This window comes from Peromyscus maniculatus, chromosome 4 (genome assembly GCF_049852395.1).
Source record: "Peromyscus maniculatus bairdii isolate BWxNUB_F1_BW_parent chromosome 4, HU_Pman_BW_mat_3.1, whole genome shotgun sequence".
NCBI classification, from domain to species: Eukaryota; Metazoa; Chordata; class Mammalia; order Rodentia; family Cricetidae; genus Peromyscus; species Peromyscus maniculatus.
Window position 1 is genome coordinate 130,591,480 of NC_134855.1, and position 17,435 is coordinate 130,608,914.

The window sequence follows — 17,435 nt, forward strand, 5'->3', positions numbered from 1 at the left end:
TTTTAAAAATTTATTTATTTTATGTGCATTAGTGTTTCTGCCTACATGTATGTGTGAGGGTGTCAGTTCCTAGAGTTACATGTGGGTGTATTGTTAGCTGCCATGTGGGTGCTGGGAATGGAACCTGGGTCCTCTGGATGAGCAGCCAGTGCTCTTAATGCTGAGCCATCTCTCCAGCCCCAATAAATAAATCTTTTTTGTTTTGTTTTTAAGACAGGGTTTCTCTGTGCCTCTCGTGGATCTTGCTTTGTAGACCAGGCTGGCCTTGAACTCACAGCGCTTCACCTGCCTCTGTCTCTGGAATGCTGGGATCAAAGGCGTGTGCCACCACTTTGGGCTTAGCTGCATCTTTCTATAGGTGTCCCCAAGACCAAAAATTAGTGCCCACAGAAAAAGGACAAATGTCTCCCTTCCTCCACAGGTGCAGCCCTAGGGCCCCTGGCATGAGTGCAACACCCACAAGGACTGTTCCCTACTCTGGTGCCAAGCGCAGATTTTGTTTTGCTTTGAAGTCTCTTGTAGCCCAGGCTGGCCTTGAACTTGCTGTGTGACCGAGGATGACCTTTAACCCCTTCTCCTACTGTCTCCACCCCCGAGTGCCCAGGTTACAGGAGGACACCACGAGGACCGGTCTCACCAGGGACTTCAGGGGCAGACTCACTCCTAGGCCCAGGGTTCCTCAAGTGACAGAGAGTCTGTCCCATGTCCAAGACCCATAGAGGATGATGGTCTTCAATGGTCCTCCAAGCACAGTGAGCCACCAGACCCACCATGCTGGGCGGTGGCGGCGGCGGCGGAGGAGGAGGAGGAGGAGGAGGATGAGGATCCTGTCTTCACTCTTTTCCTCAGTCCTGGACAGAGCTCCCAAACAGATGTTCCTCATCACAGCCTCACCCCACATCGGGAGCCTGGAGTTCCCACAGAGCCTGGTGGGAAGGGATAGGGAAGAACAGAGGGTCATGTTCCCCATAAGCCTTCCCTTGGGAGGCCCCGTGAGGGCCTGGAAACTGAGACCCAGAAGTGCCACTGCTCACCCACGCAGTGTGGCCGCAGCGGAGCCCACAACATAAGCGGCTCTTCCCAGGGCAGCCACCCACCATCTGGGAAGGCATGCTGGGGATGCTGGCAAGACGCTGGGTTCAATCATTGAGGGTGTGTGCAGAGCACCGGGGTGCGGTAGGGTGGGGGGACGGGGCTGTGGCATTGAAGATGCAAGGTGCGTCTCCAGGGAGCTACTCCACAACACACCTTGTTAGTCTTCAAGGAGAGTAGTCCTTTGGTGTCTGTCTCTCAAATCTGGAGTCAGCTTAGTTGGAAGGGGAGGGCAGCTTCCAGGGGTGACCACTAGAGAGCTCGGCAAGGCCTGCCTTTGGCACTGGGCAGAGGAGGGGGCTATTAGAATCCCAGGACCCCATATTTGCCTTCCCCCGGGCCCTGCTACTCTGATGCAGAATGGAGGTGATATGCATCCTCCCTGTGAGTTCCAGCATCTTGTCTTGAAGGTCTGCCCTTGCAAGCGTGCCTTTCCTTGAGGAGTACGCCCCTTCCTTCCAGTGAACGGGCCCGGGCAGGCTACTGGAACTCTAGTGTGTGAGCTGGGAATGGGCATTCCCCATGGACACAAACAGGATGCCGTGACTCCAGTTCACTGTAGAACCACGGCCCCCGGCCACCTGACAATCCTCTGCCTTCCTAACCGAATCCATGATCTCCTCATTTCCGCAGCGCTTCACTTCTGGCCTTTGGGTGCTTCTCATTGTTTTTTATGGGTACTGGAAATTGAACACACAGGGCCTTGGACATGTTGGCCATGCACTTACCGCTGAGCCCTCTTCCCCTCTTTAGAACAAATTCAAGATCCTCAGTGTGGCCCCGGCTCGGTGCCTCAACCCTCTCTTCCCCTCATCTAGCCCTCCTCCTGCGTGCCTCCCTGTACGCCTTGGCCTTCCTTCTGGTCTGCCACACACCCTGGGTCTTTCTGCCTCTGGGCTCTGACAGGTTGTTCCGGAGCCTGGGACTTGACTGTGAGCCTTAGGAGCAGGAACTATGTCTGGTCTTGTCACTGTAGACTGGTAATGAATGTGCACTGGGTCTCAATACACTCTTTTCTTTAAAAAGAAAGAAGAAAAAAAGAAAAAGAAAGAAGGAAGGAAGGAAAAAGAAAAAAGAAATGTTTCGTTTTGCTTTGGGCACGCATTTTTCATCTGAACTACATCTCCCTGCTCCCCACTCCCCACTCCCCTTTTTTTCTTTTTCTTTCTTTTTTTCTTTTCTTTTTTTTTTTTTTGAGGCAGGACTTTTCCATATAGCCCTTGTTGGCCTGGTAATCAAAGGTAGTCCAGGCTGGCCTTGAACTCAATGTGATTCTCCGGCCTCAGCCTTCTGAGTGCTGGGCTTATAAGCATTTGTCACCACACCTAGCTCCACTGGCAAGAGAGGTCTGACTTTGTAGCTCAGGTTGGCCTTGAACCCATCAGCAGGTAGAAACATTTGCTGAAAAAAATTACCCTCTGACCTCCACCTGCTCACTATGGCATATGCATGTCCCCCTTCTCTCTGTCTCTCTCTGTCTGTCTCTCTCTGTCTGTCTCTCTCTGTCTGTCTCTCTCTCTCTCTCTCTCTCACACACACACACACACAAATAATAATAATAAATTTATTTATTTATCTCTTTTTGAAACAGGGTCTCTCTACATAGCCCTGGCTGTCCTGGAATTATGTAGATCAGACGGTCCTCGAACTCACAGAGATCCACCTGCCTCTGCTTCCCAAGTGCTGGGATTAAACTGCTTCACTGGCACAGTATCAATAAATAATAATTCTGTTTGTTTTTGTTTTTGAGGTGGTGCCTCACTATGTATGTAGCCTTGGCTGGCCTGGAACTAGCTATGTAGACCAGGCTGGCCTCCAGCTCATAGAGTTGTCTGTCTCTTTCTCCGGAGTGCTGGGTCGATGGGTAATTATTTATTAAATGTTCCTGAGGTTTTTTCTGGTACTGAAGCCAGAGAGGCACAATACATGTGGTGGGAACTAACTGTAGATCTCTCTCATGGGAGAGAAGACTGGAGCTCAGAGACACTAGGCCAATTGTTGAGAGTCACACAGCACAGATGAGAAATCCAGGGGAGGCTTCATCTCTCTTTCCTTAGAGACAGGGTTTGTAGCAAAGCCTGTCCTTGAACTTTGTGGTCCTCCTGCCTCCACCTCTGGAATCCTGGGACGGCTGGCAGCCTGCGGCTGAAGGAGGCTTTCCCCTCTCCCCAACCTCACCGCCCTCGGGGTAGAGGGGGGTAGAGGGCCGGAAGGAGCTCCCACAATGGTACTTGAAGGCTGCTTGGAGTAGGAGGCTGGAAGGCTGACAAGACAATGCAGTCGCACCTGTAACCCCAGAGCCCCGGCAATGGAGGCAGGAAGTAGCCAAGTCTCTGCTATGTAGTGAGTTCCAGGCCAGCCTGGGCTACACGGAACCCTCACTCAAAACAAAATCAGAGAGCATTCCTGGTGGGATGACCAGGAGAAAGTTGAAGTAGCAGGGACCTCCTCCTGCTCCTCTGCCAGCCGGGGGTCTGCAGAGGTCCCCGCACCGGTGGAGACAGGGCGGGCAGCTACAGCCCTCCCTCTTCTCCCTGGGGACGTGGCCCAGCACAAGCGACAGAGGCGGGATGTTCCCACGTGGGGGTGGCGGGCGGAGGCGGGGCGCGCTCTGGTCCCCTCGGTCCCGTCTGCGGTTCCCTGCCAGTCACTCAGCGGGGCAGCTCTGGATCGGTCTGCTGCCTTCCGCCTGGAAAGGTGAGTCCCGCCCGAGGGAAGGGTCGCGCGCGGGGGTGGGTGTGGGTGGGTGGGTGTTCGTGGTGGCCACCCTGAGCCTTTGCCCCATCACCGCACAACTCTCCCTTCCTGGGGTCCCTCACTGGGGTCCTAGTCCTGGGCATTGCCCCTTTCCCACGAAGTGGGGTCTCCTCTTTCCAGAGGACTGCTGCTGCCTCTCCCACCCGCTGACCTAGTTTGGTCCTTGGCCTCCAGAGCGGCTGGGATGCCAGACCCTGCGTGTCCGAGTGATGGCCGGGCTCAGCCTGCCCCCTCCTCCTGCAGCGGAGCAGGCAGAACGCACGTAGGCAGTCAATTAAGGAGACCTTGGAGCAAGCCGCCCGAGCATCTGCTCTGAGACCTGGGCCAACTGCCCTGCAGGGAGGAGGCTCAGGACTTTCCTCTGGGGCAGACAGTTTAGTGGGGCTCCCAACCTGGCTGATACGAGCTTGCGTGCCCGAGTCCCAAACTTTTCAGACTTTATCCAGAGGCTTGAATTTCCACTTCTCAAACGATGGAGAACCCAAGAGGGCCCTAAAGATCTGGAGTGCCCCCAGCCCCTCCCACGTATTAGACAACGCGGAAAGGGGTCACCTCCACCCCACCAGCAAATCAGCATCTGGCCTTGAGGGCCAGCCAGCCAGTCCCGCGGTGCAGAACCACACCTGTCTCCCGCCCCAAAGATGCTTTCCAGAGCTGCCTGGAGTCTGCTGATGAGGACCGGAGGACTCGGAACTCGGGGGACACACAGCCCAGGAAGTACTGGTAAGGCTCAGACCCAGGGTCCAGCCCTGCTCCAGAACTCCAGCAGAGAGCCCCGTGAACTGCCTCTCATCACCTCCTCTGATCCTGCCCCTAGGTCCTGGACCATGTTCCTCCAGCAGCAAACTGGAGCCCACCGAGGAAGAGAATAGGACCCCTTCATTCCAGGTTTCATTAGAGCCCAGCTCCCACACCTTAGCCCTCTGTAGCACCCCCAAGGAGGGTGCTACAAGGATGGGGACCCTGAATTCTCCTTTCCAGACCTGGTGCCAGGACTAGTCAGAAGAAGAGGTCTAAAGCAGGAGAGATTTCAGCCAGATAGCAGAAGGGATCTCCAGACGCTCAGGCGAATAATGTCAAAGATAACATTTGTTGATCCATTACCGGGACCCCCCCCCCCCAACTATGCTAATCACTTCCCTTTAGATTTTGCAACCACAGTTAGAGGCGGCGCTAGCTCTGCTTCTCAGATGAACAACTAGACGTCAGAGTTCTAGATATGAGACAGGGCAGCACCCAAGGCCCCGCGCGGACGGTGGCTCACACCTCCATCCGGGAACTCGGGAGGCTGAGGTGGAGGGCTGCCACACACACATCCCAAACCAGCCTGCAGGCTGACTCCCTGTCACAAACAAACAAAAAAACAACAACAAAGCTGGGCATGGCGGTTCATGTTTCCAACCCCAGCTCTTGGAAGACCGAGCGAGGCAGGAGAGCTCTGGGTGAGAGACCGGCCTACAGGGACAGACTGTTTAAAAACAAAAAAAAAAAAAAAAAAAAAAACAGCCGCAGAGAGAGAGACTCAGTACTAGGACTGCTCTGATGCTCTCTGCCTCTGGTGTCAACAAACAGGAGAGCCTGCAGGGAGACCCTCACTTTCTGATCACGCTCAGGACAACCTGGCCATCTGCACAAAGTTGAGGCCCTGTTACCAAGGAAAGCCTCTGGAAGAAGGCCGGGAAGAAAACCGTCCTTTCTGGACCTAGGATCACTGAACACTGCCGTGTGCCAGGCCTTTGGTGTTTTAAAAATGTATTATTGCTTGTATACATGACGTATAGGCGTCACTTAAATTTATTATTGTTTGTATGCAAGATGTATGGGGGGGTCATGCTACACCATGGTTCTGGGGGTCAGAGGACAGCTTTGTGGCATCTTCTCTCCTCCCACCCGTGTGTGGGCTCTAGGGACTGGACTCGGGCCCTCCAACCACAACTGTCTTTACCCACCGAGTCATCGCTCAGGCCTTCTCCTTTCATCTTGCTTTATTTTATTTTTTGGACACAGGCTCTCATGTACCAGGCTGGCCTGGGACTTGCTATGTAGCCGAGGATAACCTTGAATTCTTAATCCTCCTGCCTCGACCTCCCAAGTCCTCTCAAGTGATGAGCAGACAGGCATGCTCCCCCCAGCTCAGTGGTGCTGGGAATCAAGATCTCAGCTCTTCCCAGATCTTCTCACATCCCAAGCTTTCTACATACTGGGCAAGCACTCCACCCACTGAGATACATTCTCAATGCTTCTTCCCCCAGAGGACCTCTGGATGTGTTATCTGGAAGCTTCCACTGAGGTGTGAGGCAACCTATCACCCATGCTTTCTAGACGAGGCCGTTCAGATGCAGCTGTGCACAGTATGAGTTGAATGTCAAGCTGCAGTCAACCCCAGCTGCCTCCGAGGCCCCATGAAGCATGCGTAAAGACATGCACGCACAGGGTGCTTTATAGTTTGCATGGCAGTTTTGCTTGGATCTCAGTTCCCTCCTCAAGCCCCTCCTCACCTCTAGCCTTTGCCTTACTGGACCTCCACTCAGGCTTAGACCTTCCCAGAGAACACAGGGTTTGCAGCCGAGAGGTGGTGACCTGCGTTCCTGACCGTGCTCCTGGCTTGAAGGCTCAGTGTGTTCATCTGTCAAATGGAGATGACCACATCTGGCTCCGAGCGACATGTGGCCCATGAGCCAACTCACCTGAAAGCCTTCAGCCGACACACAGTGAGCAGGGACTGTCGTGGTCAGAGATCGGCGGTTCCGGGGCCGCGGGACTCAGCTTCCTCCCTTGTCCCCACAGCCGGCGGTCAGCGGAGGCTGAGTCCCTATGTTGACTGCTATGCCCAGCGCTCCTACCCCATGCCAGACGAACCCTTCTGCACCGAGCTCAGCGAGGAGCAGAGGGCCCTGAAGGAGAGAGAGAAGAGCAGCTGGGCCCAGCTGAGCCAAGCAGAGAAGGTGGCCTGTAAGTACTGGGCCGGGCAGGCGGTCTGGCAGGACGGAAGGGGAAGGCACAGGGGGGTGGGGTGGGAGGTGGGGGTGGAGTTCAGCTCACCCTTTATCCACCGAACCCCCATGTCTGGAGCTAGTGACCCTGGGGACATGAGGAGAATCACCTGGACTGATCGGACACTGAGAGCCGGGGTGTGTGGCCAGGGTGGGATGTGTCCCAGGGGCCGCAGACCCAAAAGACAAGGGGGGGTCTCCAGGAGGTCTGTCTGGGGAAGACTAAGAGTGACATGGAGAAGGGTGTCCCAGGAGCAGGTGTGCAGGGTCTTTATGTCACCAAGTGGGGCAGAGGGAAGTAGGGAAGAAGGGGGGTGAGCCGTGTGGCCCTCCGCTGACCCGGGCTCTCTGGAGCCTCTTTGCCTCCTTTCACAGCTGGGGTCAGGAGGTCTCTTACTTCAGGGGGTACTGGGGGGCAGAAGCTCACACTGCTCGCCCACTCTTTCTTTCCTCACTCGGCATCTCACTGGCATCGACTACAAAGGCAGGCCCCGGCCTGGGTGGGAACAAGCCAGGCTGCATCCTGGCCCTCTAAACCTACATGCTTAATGCTCTGCCTGGCTCCTTTTCCTTTCTCCCACATCCCTCACCTCCCTCCCCCATCTCCCTCTCCTCTCTTCTCCTCCCTCCTTTCCCTTCTATTGATTCCACCCATCTCCCCTCTATATCAGAAAGGGAAGGCCACTCTTTCCTTCTGTACCCAAATGTCACCATATTAAGTTAGTCCCTGTACCCACCATTAACTACCTGGCAGCTGGTCCCACAGTCATAGGAAACTGAAACTCAGGGAGATGAAGTCACTGGCCAGGCCACATGACTTAGAGTCACTAGATATCGGTCGGGACTCGGACCCACACAGAAGGCACCAGGACCACACCACTGCCACACCACATACTCTGGGAGGGTTGGTGAGCTAGAGGAGGGCGCCAGTGCTCCCAGCAGCCACTGGGTCCCCCCTCCCTCACCTTCACCCCACCTCCTTCCTTCTCTCTGCTCCTGCCTGGTTGGAGATTCACTGCGGCAGCCAAACTGCCCAACCCCAGACGGTCCTGCCCAGGCACCCAGGCCAGCACGCATTTTCCTTCACACACCATTTCGGAGCTATTTAAGGTACAGAGACGCATTGTTCACACAGGCGACGCTCTTAAAGGGCTACAAGAAGGGAGAGGCAGGGAAGGCAGAAAGGTAGAAAGAAAAGGGGGGAAGCAAGCAGGAAAAAAAGAGGACAAAGTGGAGGGAGGGAGGGAGGGAGGGAGGGAGGGAGGGAGGGAGGGAGGGAGGGAGGAAGGAAGGAAGGAAGGAAGGAAGGAAGGAAGGAAGGAAGGTCAGCATCCTTCCCGAAGTCCTCCTGAGACCAGGTCCTTGGCACACAGACATTCCCTGTCACCTCTACTGACTTTTCAGTCTATGACTCGATCTGAGCTTAGGCATCATGCTGGGTAGTGGGCCACGGGCCTGGTCCACACATCTCCTGATAGCCATGCCAGAGCCTAGGTAGGCATCTAGCTGTGGCTATATTTTGATAATTACTAGAAGGCACACAACTTAAGCAAAAATATAGCTTTAAGCTGGCATGAAAGCTGGGCGGTGGTGGCGCAAGCCTTTAATCCCAGCGCTTGGGAGGCAGAGGCAGGTGAAACTCTGTGAGTTCAAGGCCAGCCTGGTCTACAGAGTGAGTTATAGCACAACCAAGGATACACAGAGAAACCCTGTCTCCAAAAACCAAAAGCCTCAAAAAAAAAAAAAAAGTTTAAGCTGGCATGGCGACATATATCTGTAATACCAGCCCTGGGAATGGCTGAGGCAGGAGGATTGTGGGTTCAAGGACAGCCTAGTCTGTGTAGTGAGATGCTTTCCCAAAATAAATCAATGTTTTATCGTTTTAAATACATAACGATAGAAAACAGAGCCTCTGCGTACAGCCAGCGGTCTAGGGGCTGGGCTGCTTTGATGACCGGAGCCCTTGTTCTTCTGAGGCTTGGCGAAGGTGAGCGCTACAGAGCAGATGATAAAGTTCTCAGTGGGAGGAGGGAGGGCAGGCAAGTCCTGATAAAAAAGTGCCACATAAAAGCTTGTTTTTGTCCTTCTCTGTCAGAAGTCCGCCATCCCTATTCTGTTAGAATGGACCCAAATCCACCTTCCCTGGGGCTAGCCAGGTCCTGTGGGATCTGCCTCCTGACACTACCTCCTCAGCCATACTGCCCTACCTCGCCCCTTCCCCATCTGTTCCTGTCTTGGGCCATTTAATTTAATTAATAGATTTTATTTATGTTTTAGTTTTTTTTCCTTTTCTTTTCTTTCTTTCTTTCTTTTTTTTTTTGTTTTTTTGGTTTTGTTTTTTGAGACAGAGTTGCTCTGTGTAGCTTTGTGCCTTTCCTGGAACTCGCTTTGTAGACCAGGCTAGCCTCGAACTCGCAGAGATCCGCCTGCCTCTGCCTCCCGAATGCTGGGATTAAAGGCGTGGGCCACCACAGCCCAGCCTTATTTTAATTTTGGGGACAAAGGGTTTCATGTATGTAGCTTGGCTGTCCTGGAATCCAACAGACAGCCAAGGCTGACCTTGAATGCCCTGAGATTTGCGGCCTCTACTTCAGCAGTGTTGGACCGAAGGTGCGAGCCACCACACCATGCTGAGTTTGTTTTCATCTCAACTTGGCTTTCTCTGTTTGAGTTCCTAAACCTGGGTCCCTAGGTCTCCTCTCCTCAGAGAGGCCTTCTCAGTCTCCCTAGTGAAGGCAGCTCCCCCACGCCCACCCCTGACATGTTTTCTGAAACATTTGGTCCCTCCCCTCCTAAGTTCCAGGAGGGTAAGAGCCGCTGTGTACAGTTACCATGCTTTCTTATGCAGTACGTGCTTAAGAGTCTGCTGCTTGAGCAGCCTATGGGGTGCAGCATTCGGGAAGCAGGCAGGACAGCAGAGTGGGATCCTCGCTCAAAACACACAAGCAAACAAGAATGGGCTGGTGTACTGGGGAGATGGAGATGGCTCAGTGAAGAACCTGCCATGCAAGTGAGAGAACCTGAGTTCAGAACAAGGCCGGCTTTAGCAGCATTTGCCTGTAGCCCCAGTCCTGGGGAGGCCAAGACAGGAGGAGCTCCCTGGCCAGCTAGTAGAGACCAATCAGTGAGCCTCAGGGTCAGTGAGAGATCCCTCAAAACGCAAGGTAGAATGAAATCAAGGGAGACACCGGATGGTGATTTCTAGCCTTCACACTCACACACATGTATGTCATGCACACGCAGAGGTAGGTGTACCAGGCTTTTTCTCTTAGGCCACAAACCAGCCCTCAAATCATGACACAGAGACTTATCATTAGTTTTGAATGCTTGGCCTAGCTCAGGCAGGTTTCTGGCTAGCTCTTTTAACTTAAATTATCCTGTTTCTCTTTATCTACCTTTTGCCTTGGGGCTTTTTACCTTTCTTACATCTGTATATCTTACTTTCTCTTGTCTGGCTGACTGGTGTCTGCCTGGCTTCTGGCTCAGGGTGTCTCTCTCATTCTCTCCTCTTCCTTCTCTCGTTCATTTTTTTCTTCTTTCTCGAGCCTAGATTTATTTATTTATTCTCTCTGCCTGCCAGCCCCACCTATCCTTTCTTCTGCCTAGCTATTGGCCATTCAGCTTTTTATTAGACCAACCAGGCGTCGTAGGCAGGCAAGGTGAAACAGATGCAGCATATTTTTGCATAATTAAACAAATGCAGCATAAACAGAAGCAACCCACCTTTCCACAGTTAAAGTAAGATTCTGCAACATGAACAAATGTAACACATCTTTGCCCAGTGAAAATAATATTCTACAACACAGAGGCTGAGTGAACAGCCTATGGTGCAGGAAGGGGCAGCCCAGGGTTTCAGGGGTCAACAGCTGGCTCCAGGGTCCTGGGCATGGATCTGCATGAGTCCCCTTCCACACACTGCCTGCCTCCAGTGTACCGGCTCCAGTTCCAAGAAACCTTCGCAGAGATGAACCGTCGCTCCAATGAATGGAAGACCGTGATGGGCTGTGTCTTCTTTTTCATTGGATTCACGGCTCTGATGATTTGGTGGCAGCGGATCTATGGTGAGTGGATGAGTAACTTGACTGTAGGCTCTTGTGCCCATAAGCCACTGGTGAGCTCTCAAGGGGTCCGTATTCAGGATTCTCCTGAAGGGTTCCGAAGTGTCCACAGAGGGAGCGTCAAGAAGAGAAAATGAAACCAGGAGGTGGTGGCGCACGCCTTTAATCCCAGCACTCGGGAGGCAGAGGCAGGCAGATCTTTGTGAGTTGGAGGCTAGCCTGGTCTACAGAGCAAGACCCAGGAAAGATGCAAAGCTACACAGAGAAACCCTGTCTCAAAAGAAAAAAAAAAAGATCTACCTAGGGGGAATGTAGGGAGGTTAGCTCTCTGGGTATGAGTTTTCTCATCTGCAAAATGGGAATAGTAACATCCAACTCTCTGGGCTCTTGTGAGTATTTAATGAGAAGGCTATAGCTCCAAGTGGGTGTATGAATAGTGGCGTTTCTGATTGCTGCATATTAACCATGTGTTTCTTAGCATACTTTTCTTTTTTAAAATATTTACTTTTATTATCTCTTAATTGTGTATGTTATCTTATGTGGGAGTATGCATACATGAGGGCCTAGGAACTCTTGGAACTAGAATTACAGGCAATGTTGAGCCTTCATGTGGGTGCTGGGAATTGAACTCAAATCCTCTGGAAGAGCAGCCAGTGCTCTTAACCACTGAGCCATCTCTCTAGCCCCTTAGCATACTTTTCAACAGTTGGAAGACATGAATCTATTGTCTTTTTCCTTTTTTTTTTTTTTTTTGGACAGGGTCTCACTATGTAGCCTTGACTGTCCTGGAACTTACTATGTAGACCAGGCTGGCCTCAAACTCACAGAGACCCATCCACCTCCCAAGTGTTGGGACTAAAGGTGTGCACCACTGTGATCAGCTCCTTTTCTCTTTTTCTTTTTTCTTTTTTTAAAAGTAGGGTTTACTGTGCAGGCCAGGCTGACCTCAGACTTGGGATTCCCCTTCCTGATAGTTGAGGTTAGGTGTGCATGACCACTCCTAGCTAGGGTTAGTCCTCTCTCACAATAAAAGGCCAGTGAAACGATCCAGGCCAGGATGGGCACTCACAGACCCTCTGCTCTGTTACATTTAACAGAAAGGGAAGCTTTCATTTGATGTACAAGATGGGCTCTCCATGTCCAGCCTCTTTTGTTCCTCTGTTATTGGCTACCGATGATAATATGTCCTTGCTTAGTTTAGCTACAGGAGAAGCTGGGAAATGTCGTTTTCCTGGGAATCCTCTATCTCTATCTATATATCTATATCCATCTATATCTATATCTCTATATTTTTTGAGACAGGGTCTCACTAAGTACTTTTGTTTGGCTTGAAACTCACATGCTGAGATTAAAAGCATGTACTGCCATACCAGATACTGTTTTTTTTTTTGTTTGTTTTTTGTTTTTTGTTTTTTGTTTCTTTTTTTTAATGCAAGAACTCGCTGAGCAGTGGTGGCACACACCTTTAGTCCCAGCACTCAGCCCTCAGGAGGCAAAGGCAAGTGGATGGGTCTCTGAGTTTGAGGACAGCCCGGTCTACCGAGTTAGTTCCAGGACAGCCAGGGCTACACAGAGAAACCCTGTCTCAAAAAACCAACCAACCAAATCAATGAACGAATGCAAGATCTTACGGTTTAGCCCAGTGTCTTAGTCACTGTTCTGTTGCTGTGAGAGACACCTTGACCACGGCAACTCTAATAAAAGAAAGCATTTAACTGAGGCTTGCTTACAGTTCCAGAGGTCTAGTCCATTGTCAGGGTGGCATGCAGGCAGACATGGTGCTGGAGAGGTAGCTGAGAGCTCTACATCCAGATCAGCAGGCAGCAGGAAGAGAGAGGGGACACCAGGCTTGGCTTGGGCTTCTGAAACCTCAAAGTCTGCCCACAGTGACACACTTCCTCCAACAAGGCCACGCCTCTTCATCCTTTTCAAATAGTGGCACTCCCTCATGACTCAGCATTCATATATAAGAGCCTGCATTCAGACCGCCACACCCAGGCTGATGTGAAACTCACTAAGGAGCCTAGGTTGGCTTCAAACCTGTAGCAGTCATCTTGCTTTGAAATTTCGAGTCCTGGCATTATAGATGTGAGTCACCATGCCCGGGTTGTGGGTTGTTTGTTTGTTTGTTCATTTGTTTGTTTTGTAGGTGTGTCATTTCTTTCTTTCTTTCTTTCAAAATTGTATTGAATGTGGCGGTCAGAGGACAGCTTCTGGGAGTCAGCTGTCAGGCCTGGTGGCAAGCGCATTCACCCATTAAGCCATTTTGCCAGCCCTTTGAGTATTTATTTATTTTAGACAGTGTTTTATTACATGCTCCTGGCTGGCTTGGAACTCTCTGTGTAGACCAGGCTGATCTTGAATTGACAGAGATATGCCTGCCTCACCCTCTGCCTCCCAAATGCTGGGAGTGGCCTGCTGTGATTTATTTATTTATTTATTTATTTATTTATTTATTTTTGTCCATAAAATTCGCTGGGCATTCCTGTCTTGTACAATCATGAAAAGGGACAGTCTTTAGGGAAAGGCTAGCTCAGGGTTTCCTGTGTCACAGCTCTTTGTGTCCGCCCCTGGATAGAGATCAATGACGAAGTTGGGAGACGGCTCACTCGGAAAAGCACTTGCCATGCAGGCATGAGTCTTGAGTTCGGATCCCCAGCACCCGCATGAAAAGCGGGTGTGTTAGGCCAGAGAGATGGCTCAGCAATTACACTGGCTGCTCTTCAGAGGACCTGGATTCATTCCCAGGACCAACATGACAGCTCACAGCTGTCTATAACAGGGGATATGACACTCTCTTCTGGCCTGCGCAGGTACTAGACACGCACGTGGTGCACAGACATACGTGCAGGCAGGACACCCACACACATGAAATAATAGTAATACTAATACATATTTTGAAGCTGGGATGGTGGGGCACTTCCATAATTCCAGCACTGGGGAGGCAGAGACAGTCGGATCCCTGCAGCCAGTCTAGCTGAGCAGTGAGCGCCAGGGTCAGTGAGAAAACCTGCCTCAAAAACTAAGGTGGGCCTGGCTCGGTGGCTAATGGTGCATGCCACCATGCATGCCTACAACTTGAGTTAAATTCCCAGGAGCCACGTGGCGGAGGGAGAGAACCACCTCCTCAGATCTCCACACATGCGCCATAGCTCACAGGAGTACTCCATTGTGCACACACCACCCCACCCCCACAAATAAATGAATGAAGAGGGGAAATTAAGTATCAAAGATAGAGGCGAGGCTAAGAGGGTCCACAGTTAAGGCGTCTCTCACGTCCCTCCCCAGGGGTCCAGTCTTTGGGTTAAATGCGGTTCTCTGGTATTTATTATCACTATGTAGCCCAGGCTGGCTTTGAGCTCTCTCTCCTCCTGGCCCAGCTTTCCAAGTCTGGGATTACAGGCCTACACCACCATCTAGCTCCTTTCCTGGTGTGTAAGGGGAACAATGTCTACCACCCTTTTCCTCCTAATCCTCCTACCCCCCACCCAGCTGTAGGATGCAGAAGGAGCTCCCTTACCGTTCCTGTCTAGTGGGCCATAGCCAGTACTTCCTCTCTGGCCAGCCAGAGAGAAGCCCAGAACCTCACAAATACTCATACTCCATTCCCATAACCCTCCAGACAGGACCTACTCCTGAGAGGGGAGGAGGGTGAGGCTCAGAGAGGTGAAGTAACTTGTTCAAAGCTACACAGCAGAGAAATGGTGGGGCTGGGAGTGGCACATGTAGTCCTCAAAGCAGCCTGCCTGCCATTGATCACAGAGACAAGCGAGGAAATAGATTCCCTGAGGGGAGGGGTAAACCCAAGGCAAGGCTGGGAGCAAAGCCCTGGACCTGGCTTTTTTTTTTTTTTTTTTCTCCGTTTTTTGAGATAGGGTTTCTCTGTATAACAGCCTTGGCTGTCCTGGAACTCACTATGTAGACCAGGATGACCTCAAACTCACAGAGATCCACCTACTTCTGCCTCCCAAGTGCTGGGATTAAAGGCGTGAGCCACCACCACCCTGCTGTGGACGAGCTTTTAAAAAGAGTGGAAAGCCTGGCGGTGCACACCATTAATCCCAGCACTGGGGAGGCAGAGGCAGCTGGATCTCTGTGAGTTCGGAGCCAGCCTGGTCTGTATAGTGAGTTCTAGGACAGCAGGAGCTACATAGTAAAACCCTTATTCACAAAGAGAGACAGCAGAAACAGAGGGCCGAGGGAGGGCCTGGAGATGGCAGGGAGTACCCCCCCCCCCCAGTGCAGGGGACCCTGAGTGTGGCTATGGGGACCTGGGCTGCTGCCCTGGCTCACCCTTGGTGCCCTTGCAGTCTTCCCTGAGAAGGTTGTCACCCTGACGGATGAACGGAAAGCCCAGCAGCTCCAGCGCCTCCTGGACATGAAGAGCAACCCCATCCAGGGCCTGGCTGCCCAGTGGGATTACGAGAAGAAAGAATGGAAAAAGTGACCAGCATCACTCATCCACTGCTTGCCCTTGCGAGACCACCCTGGTGCAGAGCCCGAGGCCCAGAGGCCCCTCCCTTCTCCTCCCCTCCCCTCCCCTCCCCTCCCCTCCCCTCCCCTCCCCTCCCCTCCCCTCCCCTCCCCTCCCCTCCCCTCCTCTGCTCCAATAAAAGCAGCTTGATTTCTTCTGCCTGCAAACTCCCCTTGGACTGTATCTGACATCTAAACTTACCCAGTGAGATGGGGGCAGGAACAAGTCCCGGAGGGTTTCCTGGAGAAGTCTGCCAGGGTTGGGCCTGAGGCAGAATGGAGGGAGGGCAGAAGGTAGTCAAGAGACTGCAAACACTCTTTTCCTCGGTCAGTTAACCAGTCTGTACTGCGCACCATGGTGCACCTAGTAGTAAGAGTCTGGGCTCTGGGGATGCTGCGGTACACGGACAGTGCTTGGCTCCGGGGAGGAGACTTTCCTCCTGTGGAGGCCAGTACCAAAGCGAATAATAAATAATGGTGGGATAAATTGCAGGAGATGAGTGCCACAAAGAAAACAGGATAAAAGGAGCCTGGGAAGCAGGTGGAGGGCCTCTTAAGGGAAGTGGCACTTCTGAGCTCGCAGTCTTGTGGTACCTTTCTTACTCGTGTGTGAGGCCCCGAGCTTTATCTCCGGCATTGCAAAAGAAAAGATATAGACTAACAAGTGCAAAAACCTTGAGGTGGGATCTGATTTGCTAATCTGAACTTCAAGGAGGCCACAGCGACTGCAGAAATCCCGGAGTGGGGGGAGGGGGAGGCGTGTGTCGGAAGAGAGCTAGCTGGTCTTGGGCTGGGGAGCAGGTGATGGGGGGGGGGCTTCCGTGTTTGGGGTCTCTGAGGGACAGATGTCAAGAAGGAATTAGTCACGTGAAGAGATTTGAGGCAATGACTGTGCTGTGGGGATGGAGGGGGAAGGGGGATGAGAGCCCCTTAGTCTGACATCTGGGAAGGAGAGCCGGAGCGCAGGAGGTGGGGTGGTCTGGAGCCGGCTGTGTCCAATCCGGAGAAACGACACCGTGGTTAAAATGGACCGACTGGACTGGGCATATGGCTCAGTGATGGAGTGCAAGGCCCTGGGTTCAACTTCCAGCATTATCAAAAAGAAAAAAAAAATCAGGGTCTGATTAATACAGAAAGAGATCAAGCTTACACCAGAAGGTAACAAGGACACAAAAGGAACCCCAAGGAAGCAGGGTGCTCCCGCATGCTGTGGTCCAGATCTCTTAGGAGTGTGGATGTGGGAAGTTTGGAGGGTGCCCGGCTACAGCTGTTGTATAGTCATGGGCCGCTCCACTGCCCCTGCAGGGGCTGAGGCTGGTGGCCGGTGAGGGCATCTGCGGATGTGAGGTCCAACGTGGGCGGCCTCCACCTCGGGAGGGCTGCAGGGGGCCTCGGGGGCGCTGACAGCTACTCCGCCCTGTGGCTGGGGTGATGATCACTAGAGGACACTTTCTGCCCACGGTGCTCCCTCCGGCGCCCTCTACCGGCAAAGCTCTGCCTCATCTCTTGAGTGCAGGTCCGACGTGAATTCCAGGAGGTCCAGCTAGTACTGAGGACAGTACCCTGTTCCTGGCACTCCCTTCCCCCGGTCAATATTTGTTCTCCCGTTCGTTCATCTGTTCATTAGTTCGACATACGGGTTCCCTATGTGATTCTGGTTGGCCTTGAACTCATGGTAATCTTTCTGTTCCATTTGCCTAATACTGAGATTACAGGCATGACATGAAATGAATGTCTGTCCTATTCCCGGCACACCCCGCCCCGTCTTCCACCCTTCCTGCCTCCCCTTCTTTCCCTCCCCACTTTGGTCTGTCTACTTCAGCAGAGTCTTGCTATATAGGCCATGCTGGCCTCGAACTCATGAGGCCCCTGACTCAGTCTTCTGAGGGAGTGAACTTGCAGCTGAGAGGCGGCAGAGTGCAAGCATCAGTAGACAGTCTTGGGGAGACCAATGGGAGGGAGCCCCCAGAGCACACAGTGACCGGTAGAAGAATCCTGCCTCTAATGTCATTTGCCTTGGACAACATTGTCCCACCAGCAAACCCATGGGTCCTTAGCTGGG

At 52.4% G+C, this 17,435-nt stretch overlaps 1 protein-coding gene across 2 annotated transcripts; it reads left to right on the plus strand.

The window, feature by feature from the left end:
* The first annotated feature begins 3,644 nt into the window (after window positions 1-3,644).
* Window positions 3,645-15,535, plus strand: Cox4i2 (cytochrome c oxidase subunit 4I2). Of its 2 annotated transcripts, none has more exons than XM_006985487.4 (5): window positions 3,645-3,789; window positions 4,491-4,572; window positions 6,637-6,801; window positions 10,772-10,903; window positions 15,211-15,535. In XM_006985487.4, exons 2-5 carry the CDS (start codon window positions 4,491-4,493, stop codon window positions 15,345-15,347), a joined length of 516 nt encoding a protein of 171 aa, XP_006985549.1. In that variant the 5' UTR covers window positions 3,645-3,789; the 3' UTR covers window positions 15,348-15,535. The 2 variants fall into 2 exon arrangements, with proteins under 2 accessions (XP_006985549.1, XP_076426973.1); XM_076570858.1 differs by having other exon boundaries at window positions 3,736-3,789; window positions 4,024-4,572.
* Window positions 15,536-17,435: the final 1,900 nt, after the last annotated feature.